General features: G+C 31.5%; 1 protein-coding gene across 1 annotated transcript in view; it reads left to right on the plus strand.

The window, feature by feature from the left end:
- The window catches only part of sotv (exostosin glycosyltransferase sotv), an 88,288-nt gene that overhangs the window by 24,576 nt on the left and 48,992 nt on the right, over positions 1–14,720 (plus strand). The window contains exons 3-6 of the mRNA XM_085808054.1: positions 334–540; positions 6,502–6,697; positions 11,741–11,880; positions 12,026–12,251. Of these exons, the coding sequence (XP_085664180.1) occupies positions 334–540; positions 6,502–6,697; positions 11,741–11,880; positions 12,026–12,251 (769 nt within the window). The remainder of the gene's footprint in view (positions 1–333; positions 541–6,501; positions 6,698–11,740; positions 11,881–12,025; positions 12,252–14,720) is intronic.

Below are 14,720 nucleotides of genomic sequence, written 5' to 3' on the forward strand. Positions count from 1 at the left end.
AATTTCACACCAAATTTTACAAAATTTAACATTTAGGCATTATTTGAGTCGTAGGATCGAAATATGTAAAAAAATTGGTATGTTATTTCAGAAAAAGGTTCAATTTTGTGTCAAAGTACCTATGTTAGAATAGTGCTATATATAAATCTAATATATATCCTAAGTCGCGCTTTCAAGACATGAAGAACGCAATTTGAATTTCGTGAATCGGCCCAGTAAAACGGGAGATATCGAACTGTCCCTTTTTTTTTTTTTGAGCAGTGTACCTTTGTTTCAGAAAGCAAATTTATCATGCATAATATTATTATTAATGAAATACTTATTTCTTTTTAGTTGGAATTCTGGCATCAATCACCTGTTATTTAACATGTTGCCTGGGCAAGTTCCTGATTATCATCCTGTTTTAGAAGTAGATTGTGGGCAAGCCATGATTGTTGGTGCTGGGTTTTCAACATGGACATATCGAAGAACCTTTGATATAAGTATTCCAGCATTTAGTCTTATAAAGCAACCATTTGATACAGAAATTTGTCATAGAAGGTAAGTGTTTCAGCACTGTTTTAACATACAATTGTTTATAATATTCGTGTTTTTTTTTTTTTTTTTTTAAACTTAATATGTGCTGAATGGGTTAGTGAGCACTAGTATGTAGGGGTGGTTAGACATTTTTATTCATTATATTTTTGATTCAGTCATTTTCTGAATACAAATTTGATTAGCGGCAGATCTTCATTTTACTTACTAAAAACGTATAGTATGAACCAAAATCATAGCAATCTGACATAGTTTGTTTCTTCTTAAAAGTATCACATAGGATAGTACTATTCCGTTTTGAGGACCGTAAAAAATTGCAGCAAAAATGTATGCGTAAAAGCGCCAAATCTAGTAAACGTGGCCATTTAACAGTGCGCCAAATCTAGCGTATGCGCTGATTTCAAATTTCGTAAGTTTAGATAGTTCTATATTTCTTAAGATGCCATTGAAATACTAGCTTAATTTTTAAATCCTTTTTTGATATCCTCTGGATTTAACAATTTGGAAATTGCCCATGAGGAAAAGTCTGCAATCCATGTACACATCGACCTATTTTCACTTTAAAAAAAATTCCCAGAATTGCACAAAAATGGCTCTGCGCACACCCTTGACTTTATCTATGCACACATCGGTCTATTTTCGCTTACAAAGTGAAAGAAAATTAACAAAAGTTGAATTGTTTTTACCCTTGTAAAAAGCACCAAACAAATAAGTGGGCGATTCTGCACTTTACTGAGCATTTTTTCAAATAAAAGGCATCATTCATTATAGAAAATTATGTTTGAACAACCAACGAGATGAAATTATGCTTAAGCTATAACTCGGCAGTAAAATAGCAATGCAGGAATCCATTCAGTTATGTTTAGTCTTTTTTTATATAAATTATAATAATGATCTGAAATAGTTATTTATTCTTATGCTTCCATTCAGTTATGTTTAGCCTTTTTTATATAAATTATAATAACAAAAAAGTATTATATGAAACTAACCTTTCATATAAATTAAAACAGTAATCTTTAGATAGTTATTTACTATTATACTTCCTTTCTTGCGTTAGGGTTGCCGCAATTATTTTTGGCAGCACCGGCATCAACAAAAGTTTGGCGATTTTTTACAGTCCTCTAAACGGAATAGTACCCATAGGATTTTTTGAAGCAGGAGCAAAATTGTATTGAAGCTCTTAGGAAAAATGGGATGGGAAAACTGGACATACATACCGTATTTATGCGAATCTAATGCGCCATCGAATCTAATGCGCATCCCCATTTTAAAACTTTAAATAATAAAACAAATTTTTGTCGGCAAATGTAATGCGCATCAATAGTATGAGGAATTTATTGAATCTTATTTTATACAACAATGGATTTGTATATAAACTATCAATCAATGGTATGATAATTTTATTTAAATTTAGATACCATATTTTATACAACAATGGATTTATACATAAAGTAGCAGAACATAGAATTAACCTATTAGTGGGCTATTGTTATGTGAAACAATCATTGTTAATTACCACTACCGTATATACGGTACATATCGTAAAGTATGAACATGAAATAAATCGTAACATTTCTATCTAGCTAACAGTTTCTACAATCAGTGATTAATAGTAAACGTCTTTATTCACTATTTTGATGATAACTTCCTTAGTCCCCTTCTACGTAATGGTGTAGTTAGGAGGCATATCAAACCAAATTGGTGTCTCGTCAGCATTGCCAATTTGCCCCATTGAAAAATTCTTTTCCTTCCGAAGTGTGATGACATACCGCTAAAATGTTAGTAGTTTTCCCTCAAAATCTGCAGGAAGCTTTTGGCATATTGTTGTACGGCGTCTTAGAGATAAGCCCATCCGCTTCATCAACGGATCCACCCATCCACGGCTAGCTTTAAACTCTGGTTTCGGTATTCCAAGAACTTCAGCCTCCTCTTTTGCTTTATTTCTTATAGTGTTACTAGTCACAGGTTGTCCATTCTTCCTCCTTTCACGTACAAATTCCAAAACTTTTTCTTCAATTTTAGGGTGTCTTCCTTTGCGAGGGCCAGTGAATTTCTTTCTACTAGTTTTAGTTGCAAACAGTGCCAATTTCTGTTGCCGCCACAAGCGAACATTGCTCTCAGCTACGTTTAACTCTCTCCCAGCCTTTCTATTGCCATTTCTTTCAGGATAAAGAATTACTTTACGTTTGAAAGTAGCGTCATATGACATTCTTCTCTGCTTGCCCTCCATTTCGTGACTACGTACTCTGCAGTTTGTATCCTCTATGCAACAATGTGTCAACCATAAATGTAGTCGAGAAATACAGTAATCCATTGTTATGATTTAAATTTGGTTGACGTCATCGGTGAACTGCTGACGTCATCGGCGAACTTTGCACTCGAATCTAATGCGCCATCGAATCTAATGCGCACCCCAATTTTGAGTACTACATTTGGCCAAAAACGATGCGCATTAGATTCGCGTAAATACGGTATATCAAAATTACTTTTGAACCATAAGTTAATGCAAATAAGTTATAGTTATACAATCGGACTTCAGTAGAAGGACCGAAGTTATTGATTATCTGGAATGATCTGTTAGTTGGATAGGTCTCCTTCAGCATAAATGAGAAAACTATTTAAATAAAAAATTATAAATAATAATTCTGAATAAGCATTAGAACTATATTATAAAGCATTTATTTGAAAGAACAAAACAAGCTATAACATATCATATTACTATGGAAAAATATTTTGCAATTAATATTTGAATATTTTTTGAGTAACTATTGATCTTTTAATGATGTTTTCTAAACAGATAATATATACTTTTTAATGATATCTACTCCCTTTAAACTATCTTTTTTGGTTGGACGTTTTGATAAATTTTCTCACAGTTACTTTTGTTGTTTGATCATCACTGTCACCTTTAATAGATTTGGCATCTGCTATGATTATGGCAGTTTTAGCCTCAGAAGAAGTAGACACAATATTATCACTGCTGAACTAAAAATTCTCATCAGTGATAATTCTTACTTCGACAGTGATAGTTGCTGCATGGCACTTCCTTCAAAAGCTGTGCAAGTGAAACACTATTATCTGCATTGGCATCATCATGAGCTTTCAAGATATAGTGCTCTTACAAAAAGGCTGCTGTATTTGAAAATATTTTCAATAGTTTTTGCTCTAACTTTTGAAAGTGTTATTTTGTATTTTTAAGAGTTATTTCTAAGCATTATTTTGTATTTTCAAGAGTTTGAACATCACTGTTCCATCTCTTGAAAATATATTGAATGGCATCAAGAGCTAAAGGGGAAAATCATAGTTATCATTTACGGCTTTTATATTCACTGACCAAGAATTTTCCGTCCTGCAATTAGGGGAAATTTTTTTTTTCTAATTTTGCCTATATTTTTAGTAGCGTTTGTAATCTGCAAGTAATTATACATGTAATTTTAAAAATTTTTATAAAACATATATGTTACTTGGAATTTAACAAATATTCTAGAAAATGCTAATCCATTAAAAGAAAAATCTTTCTCATGCCTAAATAAATTTTTAAAAATGTCAGAAAAAATAGCAGTTAAAATTAATAACAAAGTAACAAGAATAAATCATCAATCATATTAATATCAATATTTTTAATGTACAGCATTTAGAAAGAACTTAGTAAAATACATATGAAAATTAAATGATGTGCAGGTTTTAGATGTGCAATATCAGAAACTAAAACTCGTAAATTTGAGAACAAATATCCTCAAAATGTTTGACAACCAAAGTCCTCTGGGCAATGCAGTATGAATATCCTCAGGATGTGAAATTGGTGACATCCTCAAGATGTCTGAGAATCAACATCTTCATGACATCCTCTCATAGCCTGGGACTTAGCAACTTAAATAAGACATCCTTAGGATGTTAAATTATGATGTCCTCAGGACATCTGAGAATGAACATACTTAGGACATCCTAAGTATGTCCTGAGATATTGTGACTTAAATAGGACATCCTGAGGATGTTCTGTGTTATGGGAGCGAATTATATTTATCATCCTAACTTTTAATAGTGATATGTCATTTCATCAATAATTAATATCTTAGAGAAAATTTCAGTGGAACTATTTGGGTCATTTTATCTTTTGATAAATATAGCATATTTATATTTTGAGGAAAATTTTCATAAATTTTTTAGCAATTTTATTCTTGCAAATTTTTTTTTTTCAAAAATACCAGTTTTCAGAGAATGAGCTTTTAACTTTTTATAGCAAATAAATTAAAAAAAAAGTTGGGAAATATATGTAGTGTTGCTTCAACCGATAAAAAAATTATTTTTATCGGAGTCATAGAAGTATTATTTGCATATATCTCCTTACGAGACACTTCAATGGGTAAAGGATTAAATGATTCAATATTTAAAACCATTTTTTAACCCAGTACATAAAATCTTTTATTAAAATGTTTATTACATAAATTCTAAATAATGCAAACGTTACTAAAATGCCCATCTTCGATGCAAGTCTCTTCTGTAAGATTAAATGTTGCTGATAAAATGCTTACTGTAAATCACATAATTTTTTCCCCGGCATAAAACAATAGATTTTTATGGACACACAATCATATATGAACTGTATCATGCAGGACAAAATTATTCTCACGTTTAAATATAAAATAATCACATTTCGAATCCCCTTACAAATAGCAAAGTGAAAAATAATCAAGTACTAACCTTTGTTCTTCTAGAGGAAACCTGTAGAAATGTACTCCATCAAATTTTGATGAAATCTTATTCTTGCAATTCTTAAACCGGCAGTATCAATACGCCATTAGGAAAAGAAAATTAAATAAAATTGGTTCTGAAAAGATCCTTTTGTAATTAAAACGTATAAAATTAATAAGTTCTAAATAATATAAACAATGCATGTTAGCAGCTAACAAGACTTGGGTTGAATCAAACAAAGCTGTAGAATATATGGAATCTATTATAAAACAACCAATGACTGAAAAGAAAGGGATCATGCACAGTTTTACTGATTGTATTTCCACTGCATAACTACTATGAGCACTGTGGTCGCTTCGAAGCGCATGCTTCTGCCATTGAAGTGATGATGCTTTTCAATACATACAGCTTTGTCCTTCCTGTGGTAAATAATGCTTGGTCACTGTAATAAACTGAAGTCAAGACTTTCCAAAATAAAAAAGGACGTAGATGAAATGTAAGCGATAAAAGCAATGCAAAGCATGAAAGAACCCCACATAGTAGCCCTAAAAAACCCTACATAGTAGTGAAAAAGAATTCAAAGGGATATCAGAAACATAAATGTTTATATCATGTGGTGAGTTAAAGAGACAACCTGTGTTTATTTACGTTAGTTTCCTCTCTTCACCCACAACAGCTGACACCAAAGTTAGGTAGAAAGGATCAAACTGAACGTCAGGATCTTAAAGTTATGTTCAATTCAAAAGTAATGGTCACAGCACTCCTATGGTTCAGTGTAAAATGCATATATGCATCACCTGTCCCATGAGTGCAGCCTTCAGTGGTGTGTGGATGGGATGCCTGGCTGTGCGTGACATTCGTAGGGAATGCGTATATGGAACACCAGTCCAGAAAGGATTAACCGAGTGACATGGCTGCCTTTGTCCAGTTATGAGGCTTGTTTTCACTTGTTATTAAACTTATTGCGCTACCAGTTTTATTATTTCACTTGTTCACTTATTGTTAATTTTTTAAAAACATTTTAATGATCTAAATATAATCATAACAAATAAAAGTTTATTAAAATAAAGAATAAAATTAGGTATTATTTAAATTTTAAATATACCTCCTTATGAGCCAAACCGAAAAGTCATGCTACTGACAGTGTTAAAAATCTATGGGAATCCTTTGGAGAGGGATTAAAAAAAATAAAAAACGTAATTTTAATTAACTTAGTTATGTAAATTATTTTTTAATATTGCTTTCAAATTATGATATGTAGTTATTTTTTTCCAGCTCAAGACATTGGTTAGTTACCTCATCTCAGATTAATATTCACTTTGAATATCGCCATGAACTTGAAGATATTGGCGAAGAGCATCCAGAATTACTTGTCTTAGGACAGTGTTCTGAAGAAACAAATTCTGCTTCTCAAAATGGAACTTTCAGATGCAGGGGTGGAAGTACTTACATGTATCCTGAAATCTTAGAAGTAATTCTATCTTTGAATCAGTCTATCTATATTTATATGTTCATACTTTATTTATTATTTCAAGTATAAAAATATTTACGTATAATATTTATTCATGTTTTTAATAATTTGTGTTCCTATATATTAGTGTGTTGAGAAAGTTCTATTAATGCTATGAAATGTATTTTTATGTGATATGGTACATATGTAAAATCCTGTCAACCATTTTCGTGAAATCAAGAAAATGGTGCCAAACAACGCATTTTCCACTAACAATGGAAAACTGTATACCAAATACATGGTTGCTACTTTGATAAACCATTTTTGTTTCTTCAAACAAACTTAAGTTCTAATGGCTGTTTCTCTGCTATTCACCACAAAATGATAAAAATTTGAGATCTACCTACTACAGAACAGAATGCAATTGAGTATTTTCAAAATTATAGGATTCTCGCATTGAAAAAAATGTGTCAACGAGCACAATATGAAACTTTAGTTGAAGTCAGACAAACAATGTCATTGTAACATTAAAAATTGCTACAAGCGGGTATCTATGTGGAAAGAACTTAGTTTGGAGAGTTTCAGTATTGCTTTTTTGACTGTACTCAGATTTATTTACTGTTGGTATAAAGAATTAACAACTATTGAATGATGAAAAGAACTATTAGATTTAAGTGACAAGACTGATAGATTGGAACAGTTGTCTAAGAGAAGTTCACACACACAGCCTTTTGTCAAGACCGAAGAAAAAATAGGTGAACCGAACAACATCGTAGAAATTGATGAAAATCTTTTCACAAAATGTAAAAAACAAGTAGGCGGAATACTCCCTGAAAAATGGATGTTTGGAGGACTTTATCAAGGGCATAATATGTGTTTGATGGAACAGAAGCCACCATCTTACAAGCAATTAAAAGAAAATATTGAAGAAGGATCTATTATTACTTTTGACTCATGGAAGGCATACACAACTGACGAATTAAGAGCTGCAAATTTCAAACATTTCTAGGTCAATCACAGTTATAACTTCGTTAATGTGGATACTGGTGCACATATTCAGAACATCGAAAGATTATGGGGCTCAGCAAAATGGCAAAACAAAAAGCATCACGGAAGTGCACAACAGCACTTCAACTCGCATTTAAGACTTACTTGTAGTGATTTTGAATGCCATTAGGGAGTTTTGGCCACTAGTATAATGTTATTCTTTTTAGGTTTTCAAACAGTTTTATTGTTGTTGTTGTTGAAATAATGAATTTAAAGTACCTTTAGTTATTTTTGCAAATAAAATGTGCCACAAAGTTTTTTGAATCATATGTTGTAAAACATTAATTTCTACACTTTAAAAAAATTAACTTTTTGTTTTAATTTCCATTAAATATGCATTGGGGAACAATATGAAGCAATCTGGTGTCAGTTTGGTGGAATTTGTGCCAACTTTCCTGGTCAATGGAATTTTACACATGTACCTGTAACACTTACTATTTTCATATGGTCACTCGCAGAGTACCGTAATTTTGGATAGATAAGTCGCAGCTTATACGTGTTTGAGAGTTGAAAATTTAGGTCTGCGGCGTATCTGCCAGAGCAGCATATCTGAGGGAATATTATTTTTCCTGTGTCCTTAGAACTTCGCTAGTTCAGATCGTAAGTAATGCAGAAGCAAAATGGTAAGAACACACTGCAATATTCTAACCTCAGATTGCGCTAAGGCAGTGCAATAAGTCCAAACTTCCCTAACTAAGGTAGATGGCACTCTCTGTTAAAGACACTGTAATGCATGTACTTTCTCCTAAACTCCATGGTTTTTCTCGCATTTTCCAATGAATTTTTGTTGTAATGGAAACAGCTATGTTTGCTTGCCAAGTGCTGTGTTCATTCTTATCCGTTTTTACTGTTTTTTAGCTTGCTTTTTGTTTGCCTTATCATTCGAGCTTTAAAATTATTATTATGGCTCCTACTCAAAGAAAAAGTTATACAGCTGCTTTTTAGCTTTCAGCAATGAAGAAAGCTATCGAAATTGGAAGTCGCGCTGTGGTTAAAGAATTTGTTGACGAGTGATGCATTCGGTGGTCGAAGTCCGAACAAGAAGAATTAGAGAAAATGCCTAAGAATAAAAGATCTTGTCAAACTGGTGTCATAGCCTGGCCTGCTTTGGAAGACAGTTTAGAGAAATGGACATTAGAGCAGAGAGAAAGTAGATTATCAGTATCAACGGTTAGAATTCACCTTAAAGCAAAAGAAATTGCAAATGGGCATTAAAAATTTTGTTGGAGGACCTAATTGGTGTTTAAGGTTCATGAAGCAAAAGAAATTATCTGTCAGGACCAAAACAGCAGTTGGACAAAAGCTTCCCGTGGACTGGCTTGAAAAAAGGTAGCTTTTTTAGAGTGCACATCTAAGAAAATTAAAGAACAATATTTAAAAAGAGGACAAATAATTAACATTAATAAAGTGCCTGTTACTTTTGACTGTTCTCCGAGCAGAACTGTTCATTTAATAGGTGAAAAAAACTATTTCAGTGTTTACAACTGGGAATGAAAAGACTTCTTTTACTCATGTTTTGAGTTGTGCCGCCAATGGAGAGAAGTTAACCTCTTTGATAATTTTCAAAAGAAAAACAATTCTGAATGGAAACTTCCGTAAAGGAGTTACCATTTGTGCCAATGAAAAATGATGGATGTGTGAAGAAGTGATGTTGTTTTGGCTGAGAGAAATTTATCAAAAAAAGGAAAGGTGCTTTTTTCCAACCCTGAGGACTCATTGTTCTGGATTCAGTGCGATGCCATTTAGTAGACACGGTAAGATCTGAAGCAAAAAAACTTAGCACCGATGTCTCAGTGATACCAGGTGGGTTTACAAAAATTCAACAGCCGCTGGATCTCACTCTCAGTAGAATTTTCAAGCATAAACTACAAAAGCAGTGGGAGGATTGGATGCAAAGCGGAGTCCATTCATTCACAAATTCTGGACGAATGAGAAAAGCTTTGTATGAGGAGGCTGCCATATGGGCCGATAAAGCATGGCAATCAGTCCGAGTTGATATGATCGCATCAGGTTTCATTAAATCGGAAATCATTGAAAAAGAAAATGAAAGTGAAGATAGTGATGCTGAAAGAAGTGATTTAGAACAGAATGATTAAATTGACCTTGATGGTCATTTGATAAATTTATTAAAATCTGACATCGATTTTGAAGGTTTTGTATAGATAAATGTAGTTTAGTTTAGTTAGAAAGTTCTTTTTGTTTATCTCATTTACGTATTCTTTTTCATGATATGGTAATTTATGTTGATAAATGAAGTTTACTGAAATTGTAAAAAAAAAAAAAAAAAAATCTATTAGAAATTAGTAGAGTTCATTTTTGGCAAGTTCAAGGTGAGATGTTTCCTTATTTCTTCCTTATTTATTTATACATTACTGATTATATTTATGCTTTAAATGTTATAAAATGTTATCAATGATCATTACATCAATGTGGCAGGGAATTACTGAATAAATGAATATTAAAGTGCCATGTTTCGGAATGCTTTGAATCACAGTGCGGCTGATCCGATGACCTTTCATTTTTTTTTCAGTCAATTATCATGTGTGCGGCGTATATGCCAGGGCAGCTTACTACTTGAAATTACGGTAGTATGTTTGCAAAGCTATATGCTTTTCACAGCTATGTAAGGTTATAGAAAGAGCCCTTTTTTGAAGCACTGTTCATAGTCCTCATCATGTTCTACAGAGTTTTATCAATAACTTCTAAAACATATCCTTTAAGACCTATTTAATTTGAGGAAGAAAAAATCATCATGAGCACTAAGATCAGAGAATGCAGAAAATACTCTAAAATATTAATTAATTGGCCATCTGAATATTTTATGATAGTAGTGACTTTATGGCCTGAAGCATTGCCATGAAAGAATTTAAAAAATTATGTCCATAAATTTGTTGTTTCCAGCGGGATGTTGTGTGCTACCAGTTCCATTATTTCCAAGAAAAGTTTTAATAGTTGTTCCTCCAGGCATGCATTTTGTATGAACAGTTCTTTCCAATTCAGAAAATGTAATTAGCTTGTATGATTAGTTGCTTTCTTCTTTGCAGTGAACAGAAGTGTTCATGCTTTGGCACTTTGCATATTTGTTTCAGTTTTGTATTTTAGGCAATAGCTCTCATCTCCTGTTATTGTAAAGTGTAGATAGGTATTGCCATTGTTTGTCTTTTCTAATAAATCATGTAAGATGCTAAAATGTTTGGAATTTTGTCCATTAAACAAAGCATAGGAAGGAATATTAAACACAGTTTTCTCACTTAAATTCCCAGCTAGTATCTTGTGAACTGTGAATGTAGAAATATATAGTATTCAGGTAAAAGTCTTTTTGTTAACCACTGATTGCTTTTTACTAAGTATAAAATTTTCTCAGTATTACAGTTATCCCATTAAAGTGTATTTCATTGTCATGTTTTATTGTACTTTACTTGTTCTTTCTTTTGCTGCTTGAAAATTTTTGTTATATTTATTGATTGTTCGCCATAAACCGTAACAGTTTCTAGAGCAGTTTTTGTTAACTTTAATCAAAATGTTATGCTAATTCATTATTTTTCCATAATTTAACAAGTCAAACTATATTTTGGTTCTGTAAATAAAAGAATATCCATTCCGTCAAAAAGGTGAAATATTAATTTCAGGTTAGCTTATAAATTACAGATGATTCTGTAACTGTATCATCAATCTGGTGAATGTGTAATTATTTACATTTTCATTTCATTAATGCATTCCTGGAAATTCTCTGAAATACCTTGTATATCTGAATAAAATGTGACTAATTATTATCCCAAACTAAATAAGAAGGAGGGGGGAAAAGAGTCAAATTTGCCAAATGGTAGTTAGTTAAAATATTTAATTTAATTTTTTTAAAATATTTAATTCAGAGAAGGAGGAAGGATTGAAGGAAAAAAATGTGTTAACTGATAAAAAGATTATTTCCATTCAGTAAGCACCCATATCCAAAATTAGTGATGTTCTGATACAGGAGGGAGTCTCTCAGATGTTAATTTTTTTTGTTAATAATTTTAGGACTCAATATTTTGCATTATCATAAGAGGAGCTAGACTTGGACAGCCTGCCTTGTCTGATGCTATGCAAGCAGGTTGTATACCTGTCATAGTTGCTGATGGCTATATCTTGCCTTTCTCTGAAGTTATTGATTGGAAAAGGTATTAATTAATTATCAGTATTGTTGTAATTTTAACTGTCTTTCTCACTCTGTGTATGTATAGAGATGGAAAATTAGCTTGGTAAACTTTTAAGTATGTATTGTTTGGACACTGTCTTGTAAGTGATATCTCTTTTATTTTATAGAGCCAGCATTACTATTTTTGAAGAAAATTTGTCTGATCTCATTCATATATTGAAATCGGTATCTGACGAAAAAATTTCTGAAATGAGACAGCAAGTTTGCTTTCTCTGGGAACGATATTTCAGTTCAATGAAAAATATTGTTTCTACTGTATTGGAAATTTTAAATGGTAGGATCTTTCCCCATAATGCTTTGTCATATGAAGATTGGAATAATCCACCCCCAAAGGTATACAGTTGTTTCAAATATTAATTATTTGGTATTAATTATTTGGTATATTTGGTAAGTATATTATCCTGATTAACCAAGATTTTGTATTATTAAGATGAAAACGTCTAGTTGATGCATTGATCTTTTAATTCATAAAAATGTTGCAATTAATACTATAAAAAGTGTTAAAATACTGTACTTTTAACTGTAACTTTTAAGTTCAGTTGGTGACAGCAAAAATGTAATTTACTCGCTGTAGGAATGTGGCCTTTATAATTTTCTAAGGTTCATTAAGTCTTATCTCAAATATAATAATGAACTAGAAGAGAAAGTATGTTAAAAGGGTTAGTGAACTGGCTGGCTATAGGGAAGTGGAACGTGTGTTGAACAGGTTAGTAATATGTAGGATTTGGAGACAAATAGAGCAGAAATTGGACCTGTTTTTCATTCTTTAATGCCACTGATTTCTTAAATCCAATATAATGTCATTTTGTATTTAGCTGCAGAAGGGCACTAAACCAGCTGATAAATGGCATATTTGCTATTTTGCATTTGTATAAAAAAAATTTTGGCACCATCTTCTGCATAACTTAACTTAAAGGGGAAAAGTAATTTATGCAAAATTTAATTGTTATATTATATTTAATTCAATATCTGCACCCTTGGTTTCAACATTCGGTAGAATTTCCATATTTATGGCATGCTTCAAGGACCCACAATGACATACCATACAGATGCTTCTGTATGATCAAATTTTTTGGAACTGGAGTGTTATAAATTGAAAGTAAAGGGAACAGAGATCAAAAACTGGTTTGAAGGCAGCCCACATTTGTCTTATAAATGGCTTTTTTTTAAATTATATTTGTAACTTGGATACAAACCAGTTTTTCTTAGAAAGTCCTTCATGAAGGTATCCCCTTCTTTTGGCAGATAGCTGTCATGTTCTTCATCATATTCAGATAAACTAACCTAACCTTTTATTATTACTTATATATAAAATAGTATCTTGGAGCTGTAAAGGTAATCAAACAAAAATTTTTTGTCTATTGTTGGCAGATTTTGCGACTTATCTTGGGGGTGCAAGCAATCAAACATAGGCCTTTTTTAAAGGAGGAAATTATTGAATAATTTTTAATAAGCAACTAAATAATATGTAGCAATTGTTTTATAAAGTATGTTATGTAATAGACTTAAATGAAAAACTAATACTATACTTTTGTTTACAAAATTTTACTAATTCTTTTCAGCTAATGAAAACAATATCATAAATATAAGGAAATTATACTAATTATTATGCTTGATTCACTGGGAAGTTTTTTCAGTTTTGCTCAAAATAATTTTGAAGATTATATAATAAACATTTACTTTACTTGTATGTTCAGGATCTATTGTAGTTTCATCTTCAGTGAACTTTCAAATTCCCTTTCAGTTTTCTTGTTTTTTGAAAAACTGAATTAATTTACCGTTTATTCGCTAACTTGAAAGCTTTGCCATAAGTAGTAGTTAAAATAAGTTTATAAAATTTTTAATTTTTGTCACATTTTCTTTATGTCTGACAGCTTTTAAAGACTAGCATTTTGATTTTGTATAAATTTTGGTGGAGCATGAGTTAAGTTTTAACTGTTGACTTTCTGGCATAATTTAAATAATAACAAAAAAAAAAAAAAAAAAAAAAAAAAAAACCTGATATTCTAAGCAGTTTGTAATAATTTTGATGTTATTTATCTCATGAACATTATTTACCAGCAATGGACATATGTTTAGAAGTCTAGATTATTTTTGATAATGTCCGGAAAACGTTTAGTCGAATGAAGTTGAAATGCAAATAAGATATTTCTTTTGCTGGACTGTTCCTTTACACTGTATTCTAAGATCTTTTCTCACTTTTCAGATAATGACATGATGTTGCACCCATAAAATTTTTTGTCGTACCAGCAAAAAGCTGAATCAAGTTATTTTTGATACTTTCATTTGAATCAAAATTTTGCCAATTAAAAAATTTGCAGAGCTAAAAAAAATTTAAATTGGAAGATGTTAGATTTAGTGAATATGATGAATGAAATAACACATTCCATTCAAGCTATATTAGTGTTTGGTGAGTCGCCAAACTTGTATGAGATCTAGCATTGTAATGGTGAAATGCAGCACATTTTTGCTTTATCTGCTTTGAGGGAGTTAGTTGGTAGAAGTATATATTCAAACCAACCTTTCGGTTATTTGACAATAGTTCAAAGAAGGAAATCTTTTCTTTCTATTCACATTACGTAAAAAAACATTACTATCTTTCAAGATCAGTTTTCTGTGTGCTTTAAACTGGTTCATCATAGCTGTTGTGTAATCGTCTTTTTTTTTTCATGTTATTGTACCCTTTCCATTTGTTGTACCTTTTTGTTGAACCCTTTCCATCATAAAGTAGGATTTGTTTCTGAAATAAGTTGGTTTCTTCCTACCTGTAGGGCTGCCATCAATCTAGCACTAAAATCACTG

Source organism: Stegodyphus dumicola, chromosome X1, assembly GCF_044657685.1.
Source record: "Stegodyphus dumicola isolate Sdum_Otavi_A_Nest chromosome X1, ASM4465768v1".
NCBI classification, from domain to species: Eukaryota; Metazoa; Arthropoda; class Arachnida; order Araneae; family Eresidae; genus Stegodyphus; species Stegodyphus dumicola.